The 20,482-nt window shown below is 45.1% G+C and overlaps 1 protein-coding gene across 2 annotated transcripts in view; it reads left to right on the forward strand.

The window, feature by feature from the left end:
- LOC128764752 (cell migration-inducing and hyaluronan-binding protein-like) overlaps nucleotides 1-20,482 on the forward strand; it is a 97,342-nt gene that overhangs the window by 34,349 nt on the left and 42,511 nt on the right. Inside the window, exon 3 of one of the 2 annotated variants that reach the window (XM_053874853.1) lies at nucleotides 16,427-16,568. In XM_053874853.1, coding sequence (XP_053730828.1) covers nucleotides 16,514-16,568 — 55 coding nt within the window. In that variant the 5' untranslated portion in view covers nucleotides 16,427-16,513. Of the gene's footprint in view, nucleotides 1-16,422; nucleotides 16,569-20,482 lie in introns of both variants that reach the window. The other variant, XM_053874843.1, reaches the window with a different exon arrangement.

Below are 20,482 nucleotides of genomic sequence, written 5' to 3' on the forward strand. Positions count from 1 at the left end.
CAAACCATCTCCATCCAGCCTCTCTGACTTGGTCTCCTAAACACCTGAGCACATGTGCTGTCCCTCTGATCCTATCATCATCCTGCTCACTCCCAGAGAGAAGCTCAGCATCTTCATCTCTGCTACCTCCAGCTCTGCCTCCTGTCTTTTCCTCAGTGCCACTGTTTCCAAACCATCCAACATTGCTGGCCTCACCAGCCTTTTGGACACTTTCCCTTTCATCCTTGCAGACACCCTTTTGTCTCACATCACACCTGACACTTTTCTCCAATGATTCCATCCTGCCAGCACCTGCTTCTTCACCTCTTTCTCACACTCTCCATGGCCCTGGACAATTGAGCCTCAGTACTTCTAACCCTCCACCTTCTTCATCTCTTCATCCTGTAACTTCACCTGTCCACTTGGCTCCCTCTCATTCACACACCTGTACTCCGTCTTACTGTAGCTAACCTTCATTCCTCTCCTTTCTAAGGCAAACCTCCACCTCCCTAGCTGATCTTCCACTGGCTCCCTGCTCTCACCACAGATCACAATGTCATCTGCAAACATCAAACATCTACATTACCGTACGGCTTCACATGAACTGGTCAAATTACAAGGATGAGACAAAGCCAAGACAAAGGTGTCTCCAGCGTGTGCACTGTGGTAATAACATGCTGTATTTGTTGCACTTAGACATCTGTTTGCGCGCGCTGACACCGGCTCCCCTCTCCTCCGACGGTGTATCATTAAAACGCCTCCTAGCAGATAAATAACTGGAGATGTTTTCCTCTCTGGCAGATTTATCATCGCGCAGGTCTTGTCCCAATAAAACACCGGCGAGGAATCTCATTCATGCGCTCTGAGGAACTATAATTGTGGACGAGCGAGTGATAAAGTGTGGCGCTGAAAAGATGTTTCTGAAGATCCTTCCTTCACCACAGTGCAGTCTGATTTACTCCCCGTGACACTCCGAACGATCGCTCGCTGTTTGCTCACTTCTTAAATCTCTTAAGTCACTGTAATAGTGGTGGCCGGTGGAAGGGCAGTGTTTCTATAAGGACCCTGCTTCTCGCCTCCGGCTTCTATCTGCTGCACCCAGGCAGGACGATACATGCAGGCCTCGGCAAACACACGAGCGAGTGGCTGTGTACCTCAAATGTTCACGTTTCATTTCACCATCTCGATGGCACTCTTGAGGTAAATCACCTGGAATAATCGCAGAAGATGATAGTGGTTTAAGAATGTGCGGGCGTGATGTGTAAATTTCACTTCCATTCATGTACCTCAAGCACTGAGAAGAAGTGAAACCTATCAGAGTCGGCACAAGAGAAACTTAATGTTTACAATAACCTGAACATGGGTTGTGTTCTAGCCAATGATAATGTTGAACCTAAACAGATGTAGATTGATATTGCTGTTTGTTGAGTTAAGGAGCTTCATTCAGTGCATTTATTTGGCTAAGTTTTGTCGACTGTACTCAAACTGCAACGTCGCTTCCCATCAAAACAACGCTGTAAATGTTTGTATTTGTCAAGTAAATCTGACGGAAATGACTTCCTCTCGGAAATGTCATTCAGTCCCTCCAGGATTTCGCTGACTTTTTGCGGCAGATTTTTTAAAAGTTTGTCATGAAAGTTGCAAGCACTTATGGTTGGGAAATAAGAACCTTTGTAAATTCAGTTTTAAGCCTAAAGAATCCTGCTGGTTTAAAACTTCAAAATATTTCAAGTGCAAAGAACACACAAAATAAATAAATAAATGGACATGCTAAATAGAAATGACGATAAATTTAGCACATATTTTTGATGATGATGTTCCATGAGTAGTTTCCGGGCTCAGTGTGTGGTGAGCACTGGTTGTTTTGTTACGGCGCTCCTCACGAGGGAGGAGCCTGAGGGATATTTGGAGGTGGCTCATGACTACAGCCAAATGAAACTGATCTGTTCCACAGGGTCGGGACGGAGAGGGTCAGAAACAGTCTGGAGAAAGATGGATCAGGTGGGCGGCCATGTTTGTTTCCATCTGCCCCATATAGTGTTCGGGTGACGCGGCACTAGCGAGTTCTGCGTCTTACTTCTGTCTATTATCCATTTCAATCATGGGAATTTGGACATTTATGAGTGGATTCACAATCGTAACCCTTGGCGGCCATATTTGCAGGCAAATATGAGCGTTTGGCGTTGCACATGACTTTGTCTCACCGATCGGTGGCAATTGGTCAGAATTGCGACATTGTTCCACATTTCCGGGAGGGACTGATAGTGGACCGATCAAATTCAAGAATCAGGTGCTGGACTACAAAAATGGCTGAAAACAAAAAAACACGAATGGCCGATACATTCTGAGTGGCTTTGATCAAAAACAATACTATAATGAAACACGTCTCATCACAGTACATAAAAGAGTCATGTGACTCTCCAGACGGAGTCTGTGTTGTTGCTCTTGACCTCAGATATAGTTGTCTTGATGTCGACAAGTATTACAGTAAAATTCAGAGACAGACTTCTATTCAACAGTTGCTCACCTGCTAACAGGTTTGAAGTGTTTGGTGTGTTTATTTGAAACAAGTCATGTCCAAATGAATAATAAATACTGATGATAAAATTCACTTTATAAATACAGCGCTACAGCCCAGATGAAGACGTCTTTATCAACACATAACATGTACCCCTTCTCGCTGTGATCTACACACGTTTGTCACCATTCACATGGATCATACTGTGAAGTCCAACTGCTCAAGCTCTTATCTTTAGCTTGAGAAATATTTATTGATATTCACTTATTCATCCTTTTTGTCAGGCTTTTTGTCATGCTCGCTCCATCTGTCGTAGCACTAGACCAGACCTGGCAAAAGCATGGCCTGGGGGCCAGATGAGACCCTTTGACTGCATTCATGTGGCCCTGCTGGTGTCAGAGACAACAAGTGCAACCAACATATAACTTTGCTGTTTTTTTTTATTATTATATAGTATTTCTTGCACCCACAGTATATACTGTGGCCCCTGAGGAAACTGAATTGCCCATCCCTGCTCTCGAGGCTCCTGCTAAGTTTGGGATCTTTCCCGTTTGAACCTGGAGAGTGAGGAATCTCCTCCGCTGCAGCGCATGCAGATGAAGTGACACCTGGTGTTAATGTAGAAGATTAAATCTTTTAGGTCCTCTGCTCCGGCTGCCGTCCCCGTGACCTGACTTTGAACAAGATGTCCCCCTCCACCAGCCCAACTGCTTCTCCTTCCACAGGAGGAGCAGGCTTTCATCGACAATAGCATTTACTGTCAAACCCAAGGGAAGAAAGATGGCGGATAATGCGTCAGATCGTCCAAACATGGAGGAAGCTCCAGGAAAGACACAAAGTTTTTGCCATTCCAACCTGTGATTTCTGTGAATCACAACTTTGTGAGTGACAGTTTGACAGCGGTGGCCGTGGCTGGCCACTTCACATTAGCTTGTCTTTTTCTGTGTCCTGAGGGTGAAGCTTCCACTCTTGTTAAGAGAGACACGTTTCCACTCAGTGCTTCTTTTACAACCATGATTATAATACAACAAATGTGTCGCCTGGAGACCTGAAATATCTGCCTCTCAGAAATGCTCTAGACTCGCTGGTGTTTATAGGGAAATAATGGCAGGTTTGAACGCTCGACCACGTGAATGCTTTTCCCCCTAACATGAATAATGAGTGACATTCATGAGGAGGAATACCATTCTTCCACGTGTTTTCATTACGGTATCTCAGCAGTTTCATGTCCCCACCGATGCACTATGGAGTCCCATCCTTTCCTTCCTTTGAGTCCTGTGCCTTTGACTCATGATGACGGATAGATAAACAGAATATGAGGTTTTGGTGGATGTTTTGACCCCAGTGTGACGCTACCAGTGTGTAATCTTTACTTTACTCCTCTGGGAATATCCCCGGCATATTTCATATTCTTGGCTCTAACTTTTGCCTCTAGTCTTGGATGAGAAGTGCAGTAAGGTTATTCAAAAAATGTGGGATTCAATACGGCATCCATCCATCCACCTGTCCATCCTTATCCGCTTATCCATTGCCGGGTCGTGGGGGCAGCAGCTTCAAAAGGTCCCTTCTCCTTGGCAACATCCAGCAGCTCCAACTGAGGGATTCTGAGACCCTCCCAGGCCAGTGAGGAGATCTCATCCCTCCACCTGGTCCTGGGTCGACCCCTGGGTCTCCTCCCAGCTGGCCATACCTGAAACACCTCCAAAGGGAGGCCTCCAGGGGCTCCTGACTCCTTTCTCGACTCCCGAGTGACAGAACTCCACACCCTATCTCCAAGGGAAATGCCTGCCACCGGTTGGAGAAAACTCATTTCAGCTACTTGTATCCGAGGTCTCGCATTTTAGACATGAATGAAAAGAATTAATTTAATTTCGCTTATTGATCTTATCCAAACATTGCTGAGAAAATCCTTCAGTTTGTGGTTAAATTTGTCATATCATTGTGGACAGACAAAAGGACTGAAACATATTACAGTTAACAAAGCTTTATATAGTTGTTATTTTATTGAATTTATATGAAATAAAACATAAAAACTTGCACAGGTGCAGCTCCTAACATGAACAACTCCCTGTAGTTTTGAGCGCCGTGGGGAACGTTGCTTTGTTCTCTGCAGAATGAATCAAATCAGAGGTCTGTCTAAAGTGCTGTAGCTCTCACATAATAAACACTACAACAGTACTGGAGACAGAACTGAACCTGCTGCCTGGTGTTTCAGATAATTGATCCATCAACCACAGAGCGATAATTTAGCACAGCAAAAGTCGAAAATTCTGAATGATCTCAAAATAAAGTGCCTAAATAATAACAAGAAATCACATCTGGCAGCCGACAGAGGACGCGGCTATGGCCAATGATCATCACCAGTCAAATTTGTACCCGTGTCACTCCCGTCTTGATCGAGTGAGTCATCATGTCCTGCCTTTCCGTTGCCTTGGAAGTCTGTAGGGGGCGCTACAGAGACTCCAGGACAGTTCAGTCACACATGAAGAGGCGGTCGTCTCGCTGGTGCGCGATTACGTGGCTCAGCTTAGCAACAGCAGAAATAGGAAAAAGTCAGGATTTTAGCTGGGATGTTGAAAGCCACGCCCCCAGCTCATAACCCCGCCCCCAACCCATTCCCCTCCAGACACACTATGTCAACGACTGACTCTGCTTTGCTTTGTAAAAAAAACAAACTGTAAACATCTATTTGTACAAAAACAACCTCATGAAAAAAAACATCTGAGTTAAACAATGGTTCACGGAGGTGAACTCAGTCGCTGCTGCCACAGTAACACTTTCAGATGCAGGAGTCTCCTGGGCAGCTGCTTCACTCAGCTGACCCTTAATAATACATTTTTTTACTATGATTCTTTCCATTACAGCAAGTTATCGTGTCTACAGTTTTGTTCAACAGTTAGCTAGTCCTGCCTTTCACATTGTTATGAACTTCAGTTTGACTGTAGATTTGAGACTGGGACCTTCTGTCGCCCACGCGCTTAAGTTAAGCCTCAAAACGCAACACCTTTTGAGCCCTGAACTAGATGCATATTGAGTTCCATCCACTTAACATCCGTTATTTTGCTCCATCATTTTGGACCACGCCGTGTTTGAAGAAGCTCCAGCTCGCTCTTGAAACGCTGAAACACCGCCTGACCTATTTTCCTCGGCGAGATAGAGCCATCACCGGCGCCTTCTCTGAGAGAGATGTACTGTCGAGGAGCGAGTCTGCAAGAGTCTGCGGAAGCCATGTGGAGAGTTGAAGCGCAGCAGCTGCTGTGTGTACCGGCCCTGACGTCACCTCTGCAGCAGGACACCTTCTCACTGCAGCCGCTCAGCTGTGCCTCATGAGAAGCTTGTCTGATACAGTTGTTGGCTTCAGCTCCTCCTTAAACAGGTTAAACTGCTGAAACCAAACAGCAAATCCTCTGCACCAACCTGAACTAGCTCGGAGTTAAACACCTTTTATGCCTTGCTCCATACATTTTGAGCAGAAGTGTTGCACGTGTTTTTCTACTTCGACTGAGTCGGTGTGAAACTCATGAAGCTCTGCTGAGTCAGATGTGTTTGTTCACGCCTCCAGTGTGGACCACTTCTGCTGCCAACATCTGCTCTTCATCCCATCAATTGTTTTTCATCTCGTCTTGTTCGGTGTCTCACTTTGGCAGCCACACAAACACAGTAAGATAATTATGGACCATCAAGAAGATCTCAAAGTGGAGCCCCCCCCCCACAACCCCCCTTGCTTTCTCGGAGGTGCTAACGCGCTGCTTTCATCATGAGCAGCATGTGTTTCAGTTTCATCACACTTACATGTCGTGGCCCTGGAATCTGGGCGATGTCACGCTGGCGCCGGCACCGTTGTTGTTGATGATCCAGTGCTTAAATGAAGTCATTTCACCTCCGCTTGAATACAACCAGCAGATTTCATCACCAGGCGTCTGGTACAAGGGAAGCGGGGAGGCGGGCGCCGCTGTGGTCTCGCATCACTGGCTGCTGAGCTGCTCCTGGAACAAGAGTTTCCCTAGACTGTATTGATCATGTTCACCTTTGACTTGAAATCATTCCTTTCATTTCACATTTAGCTGCACAACATCCTGGATGACTTTAGTGGCTCGGATCTTATTGACCGAAATGGAAAACCGTGTTTTCAAGCCACATATTAATATATTTCCAAATGGGGTCACTAAAACATGTAGCGCCATCAGCGACAATATGTGAAGATGGAGGCGGTTATTTGAGTAAAAAAACTCAGAAGTTGTAGACTGTGCTCACGGCACAATGTCTGATCATATGACAAAGAGCCTCATGGTGAGCCTGGTCACATCAAACCCATGACATCACAAGCGTTTTATCGACCTTAAAGCACTCAAAATGCGCTATTTTCACCCACGTGTCCGTAGCTCCACCCACTGAGTCGATCTCCTGGAGGAGCGGAGACGAGAAGCAGCAGCTGAGACCAGCTGTGGTGTCGGAACTTGGGACACATTTTGAGCGCTTTAATGTCAATAAAAGATGTGAGAAGCTGATGATTCCAGTTCAGAACATTGGCCAGTTTGTTTCATGAGTCAGTCTCCATGCTGGAGCCCGTTTTCCAAACTAGTTCAGAAATGATCCTCATGCATTTTTAAGACTTTCTACGGCGCAGACAGCACCACTGCACCTGTGGCTTATGGAGCGCTGCAGCATATGCAGGAGCAAGATCTGTTTTTTCCGTTAGTGGGTGGGGATAATAGTGCCCTCTATAGTCCAGAATGCACGGTAATTAATTATTGAAGCATAATATTTGCTCAAAACCCACTTCAACTTCAACAGAAGGTTTGACAGGCCTGACTTGGGCCCCGACCATAGTGTCTGGGGCGTCATCTGGCGGCAAAGCTGATTTTGGCGCCAGTTTGTGGCGCGCTAACTGGTGACGGTTAGATGAGGTATCATGAAACCGTGTCCTAATTTTCAGAGGCCACTAGGTGGCGCACATGGTTTAGTACAGTGTCACGAAACCACCTCTATACATCAGTAGTGTTAACCAATCAGAGCACAAATCCTATGTGTATGGAGAGAAGCAAAACTCATGTCATTGCGGAGGACAAATTCATTGTTGCTGTCATCCGATTCCCCCTATCACCTAGGCTGGCAACTGCCTTTTAGTTCATAAAACTGTTCAACTGTCCTATTCAGTTTGAGCCGTCTGACTTGGATCAAACCTGTGAGCAACACGTGATTAAAGATAATCCAGATCTATTGATCGCCACAAAGTCATTTGACTTCAACGCGTCTTCAACACGATATCTTCTGGAGTTTATTTTTGATTTTATTATATACTCTGGAACTCTGTTTCCGCCTCAGACATTTTAGCTCCAGCGCTAACCGACCATAGCGCTTTACCTACTGAACCTTTTCTTGTTTAAGTCTCTGCATCAGTTGCTGTCTCACTGTAATTCAGCCTGAAGCATGATGCACCATATTTTTTCTCCAGATCATGCATGCAAACTACTGCAATACTTACTGCATTCTCGTATGAGAACACGAGCCACTCTACAAACCAAAGGAGCCTGTGACTCAGCGTTCAGCGCAGTGATGGAACCTTTAAACATCAACTCATCTCTATCAAACACAACACTTGTGGTCATTGTGAGCTCTTGACTCGTGACGTACCTGCCTCTGCACATGCTCTTCATGGGACCGTCGGTGTGCGTGTTCAGCGATAGACTCGACCAGCCGTATCGCTGCCTTTGATCTGAGACACGCACACGTGCGTGTGCACGTGCAGCAGGGGGTCAGTGAATTCTTGTGCGTCGGACCGCATCCATCGGACTTTCACAGCATGTTTTCATGAGCATGCTAACCTTGTTAGGTCAACCTGGATCCAGTTGAGGACAGTATGTTCGCTATGTGGCGGGTTTTGCCTCCCACACGCTTTCCAGGAGCAACACACACCCTCATGCAGAAAGACAGAAGGAGATATTATCTGATGGTAATCTCACACAGCCCCGACCTTTGCGGGGTAATTGTACAGCAGGTTTGACAGCAGCAGACTCCAAACTCGGAGTGTAATGAGTTGGAAAGGTGCGGAAAGTGGAGGAGCAGCTGGCTGCAGCAGATTAGGAGCAGCGGGCTTGACTCAGGCTCAGAGAGGCTTCCGATGGCGGGAGGCAGAAAAACCGCCACATGCACCACTGAAATGTTTTTTTTTTTTTTTTTTTATTAAAGTAGTGTCTTCCCAAATTGTGTATTTTATATTTCAAGATGATATTTTAAAAGATACGAGTCGGCTGTATGACAAAATATCCAATATATTGATTCACAAACGGTTATTTTAACAATTTAATATTATGCTTATCATTGAACTTTCAAACTTTATTGAGCAATGAACTACAATTTTAGTTTTATTTAACATGTATTCATCATGTAGGCTAAATGTTTCTGCGTGGTCTGAGTTTAGAGCAGGATTCTTGACCTGTCTGATCTCAGGGTCCAACTTTTCCAGAACAAAGGGGTCCGGGGCCCATACAAGGAACAGAACTGATTCATTCCTGATTTCATTCGTGTTCAATGACCACACATGTAAACAAAGCAAAACCTTGTGAAATGACATGAAACCATATGATCAGCGCAAAGGTATGTATCATCGAAAAGTCCAAACAGCAGCAGAAGCAGGTGCAAGTCATGTTTTGTTGGGAAAATTGGAAAAACTGTACATCATGAATTTTTGAAAAAAATTCTGAATAATTTTTCAAATTTTCAAAAAAAAAAATGGAATAAAATAAATATAATAAAACAACGACTAACTATCATAAAATATTTTCCTTTTCATAAATAAACTCTAAAGTAGATAAGTGTAAATGAAAGCATCACCATAAAAAGACAGGTGAGAAGTTTTTACTGTTGGGGCGCAACAGTAAGTCTTTATCATTTTCAAGAACTTCTCCATAGTTTCTCCATAGATGTCAATGACACACTACTCCCACCATATGTGGCAAGTGTATTAAAACTTAGCGCAGAGGTGTAAAACACAACACTTCTATTGGCCCTCTAGGGGGCGCTCGCGGCCTCTGCCCTCTGGTTAAGAATCACTGTTCAGAGCACAGTGGAGACAGGAGACAATATTTGGAGCTGTGCAGGCACTCGGCTGGGATGCATAGATTTTTCAGTGGTTATGATGTTGTAAGTTGTGATTTCACATTCCAAGCTTAGAGAGAAGAAGTCACTCCTTTGATCACAAAACTTCTGTATTTGAGGGCCCTTCCTGTGTCTCTGCAGTGTGGTGAGTGACAAGGAGCGCTTGGTTTCGTTACCCCTGTGGCAGGTTGAGCGTGAGCGATTGTTCTTATGCATTTATTCACTTCCAAATAATCTCTGGTTTTTGAAAGATCTCCAACAAGCAGCTATCACTGCTGTTGTGCCTCAAAATGCTGGACGAGCATCGGCTCCTCGGAGGTTCTGACCTTGCCACCGCTGTAAAGACGAGTGTGGCTAACAGCGGCTAATATTAGCGTCCCCCGCGCCGTGTCTCTAGCTGACAGGCGGAGCCTTGTCCTGGTTGGCTCCCTCTGTGTAGCGCGCTCACTGTGCCTTCCAGAGCAGCTTCCCACCAGGCAACTTCCACAGGCCTGAGGCGTGGTGCAGCGTTTGGATGCTGAGCGAGAGAAGCTGGGGAGACGGGCGTTTAGCGAGACAATCGTTTCATGACTATTATCAGCTTTTCATAATCGTAGGAAGACATAATCGTCGTTCCAACAAAAACTCGCTCAATTTCCCAGCCCTAAGATGCCGTCTGGTCTGCAGCAGACGAGGAGGAAGGCTCCGTTTGAATCCTCTTGGCTCCATTCGATCCTCACATTAGGAAAACAGTTCAGTCCCGTTTCCTTCAGTTGAAAATGAAAGCAAAGATGGGGCCCATGACTCAAATGTCTCTCAGAGAAAGCGCTCCAACTGGTCCGGAACTGAGCAGCGAGCCCCATTTTCCACTGAGTCCAGGAGCCGTGCTGAGGTTTTTCAGAAAGAATAGATTGTTTTCAATGTGTCTGTTTCCACTGGCTGTGGAGGGAAGGCGGAACTCTTCCAGCTCCCCCTGCTTCAGTTGCGCAGCAGTTCTATTTTTGCAGAACTTCACACTGCACTCGCTCAAACAGGAAGTCGGCCAGTGAAAAGCAATGCGAATCCTGGAAACTTTCTTAATAAAACACTACATGTAGACCAGGCTCTATCCTCAGTTTCATGCGGCTCTTCACCAAATGAGCCGCTGAACTGGCTGCGATTGAGGTCAAGTTGCTACTGAGATGATCGTTTATACAGGAAATAAGACGAAAAAGTAAGAGCCATCCCGTCTCTTTGACTTGCGTTGAACTTTGAAAACAACGAGTCTCAACCTAGTCTTTACAACCCTCATCATCAACTCTATAAAGACTTCGGCTCTTTCAATCCAGGAAGAGGCTCGGGATTGAGGATCCTCGTGTGGCCGAGTGGAGAACAACCACTCCGCATCCCACCTGGGGGAAATTTGGGCAAAGTAGCTCTAACAGAGATGATAAAGGAACACACGTCAATGTTGTATGTATTCAATGATATGCATAATACATTCATTTTAAAGGTGATATACTGACAGTGAGCAAAAGATCTGCAAAAAAAGGCCATTTATTAGGGAAGAAAAATAAGCGTGAGAAACAAAAAACACCTTAAACTGAAACTGCTCTCGGACGCTGCCAACTGCTCTCTCTCTCTCTCTCTCTCTCTCTCTCTCGCTCTCTGTGTGTGTGTGTTTGTGTCTTTCCAAACAGTTGCTCATGATGTGATTTGTTTCTCCATCCTCTGCCAGAACAGTGAAAACTGAACCATAATAGGGCTGCAGACCTGCAGCGTGGAGACGCTCCACACTGCAGCACGCTTTCCTCCCCTGCAGAAACCATCCCACAGTTCCTTTTATTTGCTTCGTGTGTGAGGAAAGGCAGATGCTCCACTCATTCCTCCTCCCTTATTTTATAACGCCAGCTGTCCAGGAATGAGGGAGATGATTCTCATCTGTCTATTTGCATCCGGAAACTTCCCCAGTTGTCACCGCTCATAGACCTGGTCACCTTTGATCTGGTGGCCTGGTGCAGCAGAATCACCTGCCACATCAGCAGGAGGACAGACCAGAAGGTCCTGGTCAGCAGGGCTGGATTCCACCTAAGGAGTGGGGAGCTGGTCAGGCTGACATTGATGGTGCACAGCACCTCCCATCTCCTCCACACCATGGTGGGGCTACTGCAAATGACGTGGTTCTCAAGAAGATAAAACGGAAACAAGACTTTTTCTTTCTTCATAGTGCTGTACATGGATGGTAATAAACATATCATACCAGATCAGCGTTTCTGGCGGGAGTGACGGCAGAAGCCTCTCGCGGCGGAGATATTCCGCAGTATAAGCAATAATGTGACAGCAGTCAGGATGGGATTCACTGCCTCCTGGTGACCTCTCACTGAACTCTGCTGTTGTTCCTTGTTTGCTCCTGGGTGATTATCAAATCTTCTGAAGGGATTTTCTTTGTCTGAATAATCTGCCGTCGGAAATGCTTCAGTCACACTGCTGTTCTGCTTGTTTGTGTGCAGAGACCTCTGTCTAAGAGATGCCTTTTTTTTGGATTCCCATGTCTAAGTGGGTCTTTCTTCTCCCAGTGTGTGTCTGTTTCCCATTGGACGCTGGTCTTATTTTTGTTGTCTTCATTTCTCCAGGATGGAAGTTGTGGAATTCTTCAGTTCCTCTGCCTAAAAGTGCACGGCAGCATTGACTTATCTCTGTCCAGTGAAGCAGCAGTACAGCGGAGGTGGAACCACATTCCGTGTCCCGGAGTGCAGACAGAAATGAACACACGTATTCAGACCAAAAGTGTACCTGGAACGCTGGAGTGTGACTGCTGAGTCAGCAGATATTCCGCGCCCCGTCTTCATATGTGGAGCAGATGTGGCCGCTCCACCCTGCACTTGGGAGAGATGTTATTACAGACTATTTAGGGACTTGACTCTGTTCCTACAAGGGATTAATTTGGGGCTTTGTTACTGTGGAAGTCATGAAAACAGCCTCCACCCCACTGATGGTGGGAGTGTGTGAGAATGACGGGGCCTTTGCAAGTGGTAATTTCGGTGTGAGCTCTGTGTTCGCAGCAACAGCTTGTGTTTAAAGTTTCACAGTCGCGCCAAGCTCGTAAAGTTTCGACCAGGCAGAAGGAGCTGGAGGCAGCACAAGCTACTGTATGGTTCAGTGTCACAGTGCGGAAAACTAAAAGGTATTTAGGGATCATTGATGACGGAATTGTAAAAAAAAAAACAAAGATATATATGTTGTTTATTTTCATATAATAAAATAAACATACACAATATATCTAATATATTTATATAATTTATATTTAAATAATTGCCTCACAATCATAAACAGTGGAAAAAAACCCAGAGAACAACTAAGCATGTATCCATTTTCTCCAATAAAAGACGACAAGCCTCGGCCCATGCCCTTCTCTTCCACGCCGTAGATGGTCTCCTTAACTTTTCTCAGCTCCCTCTCCTGTTGTTCGACTCTTGAAACACTGATTCTAACCTGATCTGACCTGTCTGAGCTGCTATAAAAGTCAGTCCATTTCTCAGCCCATCCCTGTGCTTCAAGTGGCAATACATCTTGTTTTTGCCAGCAATATTTTTCGTTCCTCACCTGTCAGGGCTGGATAATCCTTTTACCGAAGCGGGCGTGTGCCAGGGGCACCGTGCTGGAGGGAGGCACCCGCAGAAGTTTTGTACGGAACATTGAATGCCCTGAACACATCCTCAACTTGCCAGTTCCATCCTAACTGTTTATTAGACCAGGGGTCGGGAACCTATGGCTCACTCTTTTGGTGAAGGGGTCTGGCTCTTTCAGCGGTGTGTAACATCAGAAACCCTCAAACAAACCACATTTGGAATCACCGCATTCCAATGTGGCCATTCTGTTCGACCCTTCCAGATGCCGTAGCATGTGGGGTGCCATCACCCTCAACAGCAAGCTCAGTAACGGTGACTTCCCATGATGCTCTGCAGTCAGTTATTGATCAATATAGTATGGCATTTTGCGAGAAAAGAGCTACATGCTGCTAAGATTGAGCCACGTCACATCAGACCAGTAAAATGACAGGCGTTTCGTGTCTACTGTTTTTGTCCATATGTTTTCCGACTTGTGTTGTAGTGATCAACCGAGTTCATTGTTGACAGTGATGGGTCCTATGCTGCTCTGCCCAATGTAACGTTGTTGTCATGGTGGCGCAGGAGAACAAACCCAAGTGCTAAGATCGGCTCACAGAAGACTCTGCAAAAGTCAAGTTCAACAAAGTTTAATACACAATAAACTAGAAAGTAACGCACTTGGCGGGCGAGACGGGCTCGAGGGGATCTTTACCGGTGGATGCGGAACAACCATCTGGCAGCGCAAACTGAAACCCAGGTGTAGAAATCAGCGGAGCTTGATCATCGGATGGGTTCCAGCTGCGCTGCTTTGATGTAGCACAGAACGAAGAAAATGAAAACAACACACAGGAAAACAGGAAATAACAAACTAAAAGCACACGAAAACCGAAACACGACTGTTGTCAACGGTAGCATGAGTAGAATGTGCTGCACTGTAGTACTGGAAGAGACAGTTTGATGTCACCCTTTCACAGAACCATTCAGTATCGCTAGATAACAATAAACAGATCAGCTGGTGCAGTCAACCTGCTGCACAACTTTAAATTTGTTGGTCTTCACTTTCCATTCTGTTTCATATATATGGCTCTCATGGAATTACATTTAAAAATATGAGGGTTTCTCGGCTCTCTCAGGTCGGTTCCCGACCCCTGCAGTAGACCACCTCACCTGCAAAGTCAACTGTGATCTGAACGCACAGCTTAGCAGCACAACAGGACTGTTCCTCACCAGCCTCTCACAAGCTTCTGGGCAAAAGCTCCCCAGCATGTGTCTGCAGCCAGCTGTCAGCATCACTTCAAGTTGCCACATCTGCAGGATTTACGAGCAGCAAAGTATCACCACGAAGAAGTGTCTGGCAGGCATCAACTCCGGATCACTGCACACGTTTGAACCATTTGAGCACTTCCAACTCTGCAAGTTCAAGACGGAACAAGCGTCTCATTATTAGCGCCTCTTCTCGCGTGTGACTCACTTTGTGTACTCACCTCTTGATATTTATTTTCTCTCCTAACATGGAGATGAATGTGCGGAGAGGTCAGGAGCCAAAGAGCTGTTGCTCAGGCGTGTCTGAGGAGCGACCTTCTGACCGTCCATGATGCCCCAGCATGAAGTGACTTGAATATCACATGCCTCACAGACCTTGAGTCGTAGTGTAGATTCAGTTTCATCTGAAATCGTCACCTGGGGATTCACTTTTTTTTAGATTCTCTCACCCTCCCCAGCTCGACTGGGCTTCAGAAAAAAGGTAGATAGTGACTCAATGAAAATAGAGCATGTGAAAATCAGTTGCATCACAAACCAACAACACTGACTTCACTGACCCCCATGTTTTTGGTAGAATACTGGATTGTAAAGTCTCATAAATCCTGCTGACTAAACGCTTCCATGAGATAAGTGAAGTGTAAGGCGTGTGTTTGTTGTTTGTACACGCCTTTGTGAGGTAGACTGAATCTAAAGATGACAGCTTGGTTCTGGACTTGAAGTCCATTTCACTCTGCCATGTGGTCAATATGAAAGGAAAAGAACATATAACAAACATGAAACTGAACCCAGGAAATCTATTTTCTAGCTGTCATAACCAAAAGTTTCACCACTTTTCTTACACTATTTCATATACGTTGTCAGAGGAAAGAGCATCTTCGTGAAGCCAATGTGGAATAAAGCCCACAGCCCTGCAGGCGCCTGCTGGAATATTGGTGCTTTGTTTCATGAAAGCTATGATAGATATTTGATAGATATTTCCAATGGAAGATGTAATGGCTCCAACACACCTTGCAGCCCACAAAACACACAAGCACCTGCGCACACATTGCTCTGATAAAGCCGCATGAATTAAGCAGAGAATGGTGGCATTTGCTGCATCACGTCGAGGAGACAATGACTGTGAATCATCACAGGAGCATCGCTCCGTAAATCTTCAGTAAACAGACCGTTGTTGCTGCACTGCACCACCTGCTGCCGAGGCAGTGAGTTAGGATCATCTGCCCAACAGGATCGTCACTTAGTCAGGACTATGTTTCTTAAAAGTGAGCGCGAAAATATCAGTTTTAATCTTTTGACCTTGACTTTTGAATGGTCATTTGTATCAACGGTCCTTGGCAGAAGAGAACCATCTACAATTGTTCCCTCAACCCATCTACTATCGTATGATTCTCTTGAGATTGTTGCAGTTTTGCTGCAGTTTTTATGACACCACTCACTGGAAGTTGGCTGAGAATTCAACTTTTTAAATTGCCAGCTTGTCACATAGAAGCTTGAGGGTTTAAAAAAAAAAATAAACGCACAGTAATGACAGAATATTGACATAAGGAAAACATTTTGAGGAATAAGTTATGTGGCAAACTAGTATATTGAGGCAATGACTTTTGTTTGTGATGGAAAAAGTTTACGTTACAATAGGTTTTTTTTAAATAAAAGAAAGTATTTATAATGGAAGGAAGGGTTTTTGTGGTGTGAATGCAATTGTTAGAAGAAACATTGTGCAACTCAGAGTTGTAATTCTGATCATGTGACTCGAAGATTCTATTGGTGCTCGTGATCTGTAAAACTGCAGAGAACTGAGGACTGACCTTCTGAGTTTCCTCATAAGTCACAACAACAAATTCATTGCCTCCTACTGACAGCGCCGATATGAGTGTGCTCCTCTTGTGTGTATGGAGTAAAGACAATGTTATGCTTGAGTTTTGTAAATCGAATTTGCTGCCAAAGTTGGAACAGAACAATTCAATTGCCATTCTAATAGATCTGGTTTGATGTTTTAAGGAAGGAAGGAAGCCCCACCGAAGACCACCAGGAGGTGGACATCAACCTGAAGACCTCTGGAGTGAAGCTGGACCGTCAGGAGCCCAGAGAGATGAAGCTGTGCTGCCTGTTTGTGGTGACTCTACTGCTCCCCTCCGTCTGCTCCTGTGAGTCCCAGGAAGATGTTTGCAAAATCTTCAGGTCCAGGTTCTTGTAACCCATCACTACTGCTGGCGTAAATGATAGAGAACACAGTGGTTAAAGCCAAAAATAAATGTCATTTAGAGCTTTTGACTGGGGAGGCTACGATCAGGGTTTCTGCTGCCGATCACCGATACCGATCAGCCCGAGTGCTGATCACCACCGATCACCGATATTGATCACCGATACCGATCAGTCAGAGTGCCGATCACCACCGATCACCGATATTGATCACAGATACCCATCAAATGGACTGACCATGAATTTGTAATCGAAATGATGAGACCTCCTGTGTTCTCTTCAAGGAAGAAAAAAATACAAAAACCTTGCCGTAATTCGAAGTGAGACGTTGCAGTTTGGTGAATCTCTAGAGACTTTGCTATGTCCGTGAAATATTGACATGCTGTCGCGGGACTCTGAGACAGAGAGCTCTGCGTTATGGAAGTTTCCGCTCCCGACGTTTTCAAAAGTTTCAGTTTCAGGTGGCTGACAAACACTGCACCTGACTCCAAAACAGATTCCGGCCGATCACACTGATATCGGCCGATCATGATCGGTGCCGATCTATTGGAGCATCCCAATCTTTGACCTGAGATTGATGCCATATTCCCCATCAATTAAAGTTAGTCTCCATAAAGTATCGCATCATATCTAAGTCCAGAATCTAAATAGGACTTGATCGGTGACAGAGTCTGCTCTGTCGTGGCACACGTGATGCCAAATGATCACAAATCAAATGACCCGTGTCCAATAAGCAACAAGTCAGAATGGTGTCCTCCAGTCACAGCACCAATGCTCTCAGCCCGACGCTGTTTCTGTTCCCAAGTGAGCTTCCGGTGACAATTCCTCTCCCTCACAACCACACTTTTCATTTTTAAACCCCATTAAATATAAGTAAATAAATAAATACATCGCAATGCAGTGAATCCAGAAGCAATCCGACAGATTAACAAGGAAGCAGGGGACGGCGTTTTGACAGTAGTAGAAGTAAATCTCACTTGAACTACAGCCGTCCTCACGCAGCCCGTCTCATTGGTCGACTTCAGTTCAGTTACGATGATGTTTCCCTCTGGATTCTTCCTGTAAAAACATGCACCATCATGTCAAGCTCCATGATAAGTTTTGTGTTTTCCACTTGTTCCATGTTTCCACTTTGTTTTAATATGTTTGATCACGAAGGATTTCTTCTTTAAAAAGAGACCATTTTTCTGAAGGCGTGGCGGCTCACATTTAAGTCCTGGTGTTGCCCCACGCTGGTTCACATGTGGCAGAAACTATGCACTTCTTCTTCTTCCGAGGCGATATCGAGCCGCTCCATGAAGGGAGTCGGTCAGTCAAGTTATTTACACCGTGTGTCACTGATCCCATGCACGATCAGATCAAAAGTAAACAGTGAAAAAACACGTTTTAAAGTAAATTACTTTTAAAATGGACAAGCATAGTTCTGCCACACTTCGTGATAAGGTTCCTGTAGCTCAGTCCGCGAGCGCCTCCTAGAGGGCCGCTTAAAGTTTTTTTGTTTTACACCTCTGGGCTGTGAGACGCTCAGTTTTAGCCACAGATGGTTGGCTTCTTTGCAGTTTAATTATTTTTAATTAAAGTTATTTGTATTTTAGGATATTTATAGGTGATTTAATTATATTTGTTTTAGTCAGAATTTTTTTTCAGTTTTTCCAATTTTCTGAACAGTTTGCTTCAAGTGTATTTTTTTCTTTAGTAAATTTGACGAACATGACTTGCACCTGCTTCTGCTGCTGGTTGGCCTTTTCAATTACAAATATCTTTGAGCTGATCACATGGTTTCATGTCATTTCACAAGGTTTTGGTTTGTTTACATGTGAGTAGATTAAATATGGTTTTTGATCACGGATGAGATCAAGAGTCATGAATCAGTTGTATTACTTGAATGGGTCCCGGGTCCATTTGTTCCCTGACGTCAAAAAGGTTCAGAACCCCTGCTCCGGCTAACAGTGTGACAACATGGCCGACAAAGTTCCAGCGACAAGTCCGATTCCTCATAAATCCGAGCTGGCGTCCAATAACAGTCTGCAGTATTGGCAGTCACGACCACGCCACGCCGTTGCTGTCAGAAACTATGATGGATTGGTTCCCCAAACACCTTGAAAGCAGCATGTGATGTCAAATCTAAATCCCTGCAGACGGCAGATTGATCGAGGCGCTCTGTCCTCTGAGCGGGCGGCTGTTGGACACTTATAAGATAAACTGCTGCGTGACCTCACACTTGTCATTGGAAAATATTGTCCTGCTCATATCCCAGATGCGAGCTGCTTGTCTTATCGTTCCCCATGTGTTGGCTTAATATAAACGTCCGTCCGAACATGCCCCTCCCCTGTCACTACCTCGGCTCGCTCTTCGCTCCAGGGTCCTTGGATAAAAGTAAGAATAAAGATCAATACGAAACAAACAAGTGGGCTTCGCTGTAACAGCAGTGACGGTTGAAACTCCTGGCTGGCGGAGCTCCATATTTACAGGTGTTTTTCACTGCTGCTTCCCCAGGGGGAGCTGGTTGTAGCCTGCTCTGCTCATCTCATTCAGATTCATTTCAACTTTGAAGACGAAGAGCATCTGCTGTGAGTAAGCATTGCTCACAGCCACGCTGCTACGAGCTGTGGCAGCCAATTTGTAGCTGCTGGGAGCCGCCGCCTGATCATTTCTTAATGTTTCGCAAAAATGTGTCCGAACGGAACATGACGGCGGAGGCAGAAGAATGTAGACATTGAGTCAGAGCCTTCAGTAACCTGCCTCAAATGGACGTGTAATGTTCCCTGCTGGGGCGATTGAGCTGGCAGCGGCATTAGCCTGATACAACGTGACAGAAAGTGGAGGAAATGTACATTTAAAAGAAACTCTCGCCGACTCCAGCGTAGCGTATGTAAATGAAAATATGCAAATGGCGTGAATAATATGGCCGTTAAGGCAAGATTCGGTTCATTAGAGAATGTGCTGGGAAGAATAATGGCTTCTATTTAGAGACGTGAGCTTGGTTTCATTTGTGCCTGACTGCACTCAGTGGAAGTTTGCGCTGATGTTCTGAGAAAACATTTGGCAGAGCAGGGTTTTTCTACTGGTGTCCTGGGAGAGAGGGTCAGGTGAGCCGCGGGAAATCGTCCAGGTCCACCGCACCTCTGTCCGGAGACAGACGATACCATGACTATAAATCCTGGACAACTGGAACCTGTTGACTCTCTACCGACCTGACGTGGATTCAGTCACATTCGGTCTATGCACTATAGATCTATGCTGATGCGCTGCCTCACTTGCTGCAGCACAGCTCTCCCCACACATTCACAGCAGAGAAGCCGGTCAACTTCCAGTTGTTCTTAAACCTGATGCGCCTCGAACTTGACCACACACCTTCACGACAGCATGTTGGAGTAACCCTTGCCAGTCCTCAAAGACTGTCTGCATCTGAGCGCTAACACCGGAGTCAAACCCGCACCAAACTCCACAATTCCACAGTGCTCGTGCAATTCAAGTATTACGGTAATTCAAAGTAAAAGACACTGAAATATACCGTATTGTTTAAAAAAAAAATCCAACTAATTTGTCCCGTGGAAGACACCCACAAAGTTTGAACTCTATTTCATGTCTCATTTCAAAGTAAAAGCCCTTTGAAAATGATGCTTATTGAAAATGGATGCGTCCATATTTCTAATAATATTTTATTAAGTATCTTTGGTTGACTACTATTCCACAGGTCTAGACTCGAACTAGAGCATCTCTGGAAGTCACCCAGGACGTTTGAACTCAATTTCATGTCTCATTTCAAAATAAAAGCCCTTTGAAAAGTATGCCTGTGGAATGTGGATGTGTATATATTTAGAATATTTTATTGAGCCCCTTAGGTTGCCCACTATTC

Source organism: Synchiropus splendidus, chromosome 1, assembly GCF_027744825.2.
Source record: "Synchiropus splendidus isolate RoL2022-P1 chromosome 1, RoL_Sspl_1.0, whole genome shotgun sequence".
NCBI classification, from domain to species: Eukaryota; Metazoa; Chordata; class Actinopteri; order Syngnathiformes; family Callionymidae; genus Synchiropus; species Synchiropus splendidus.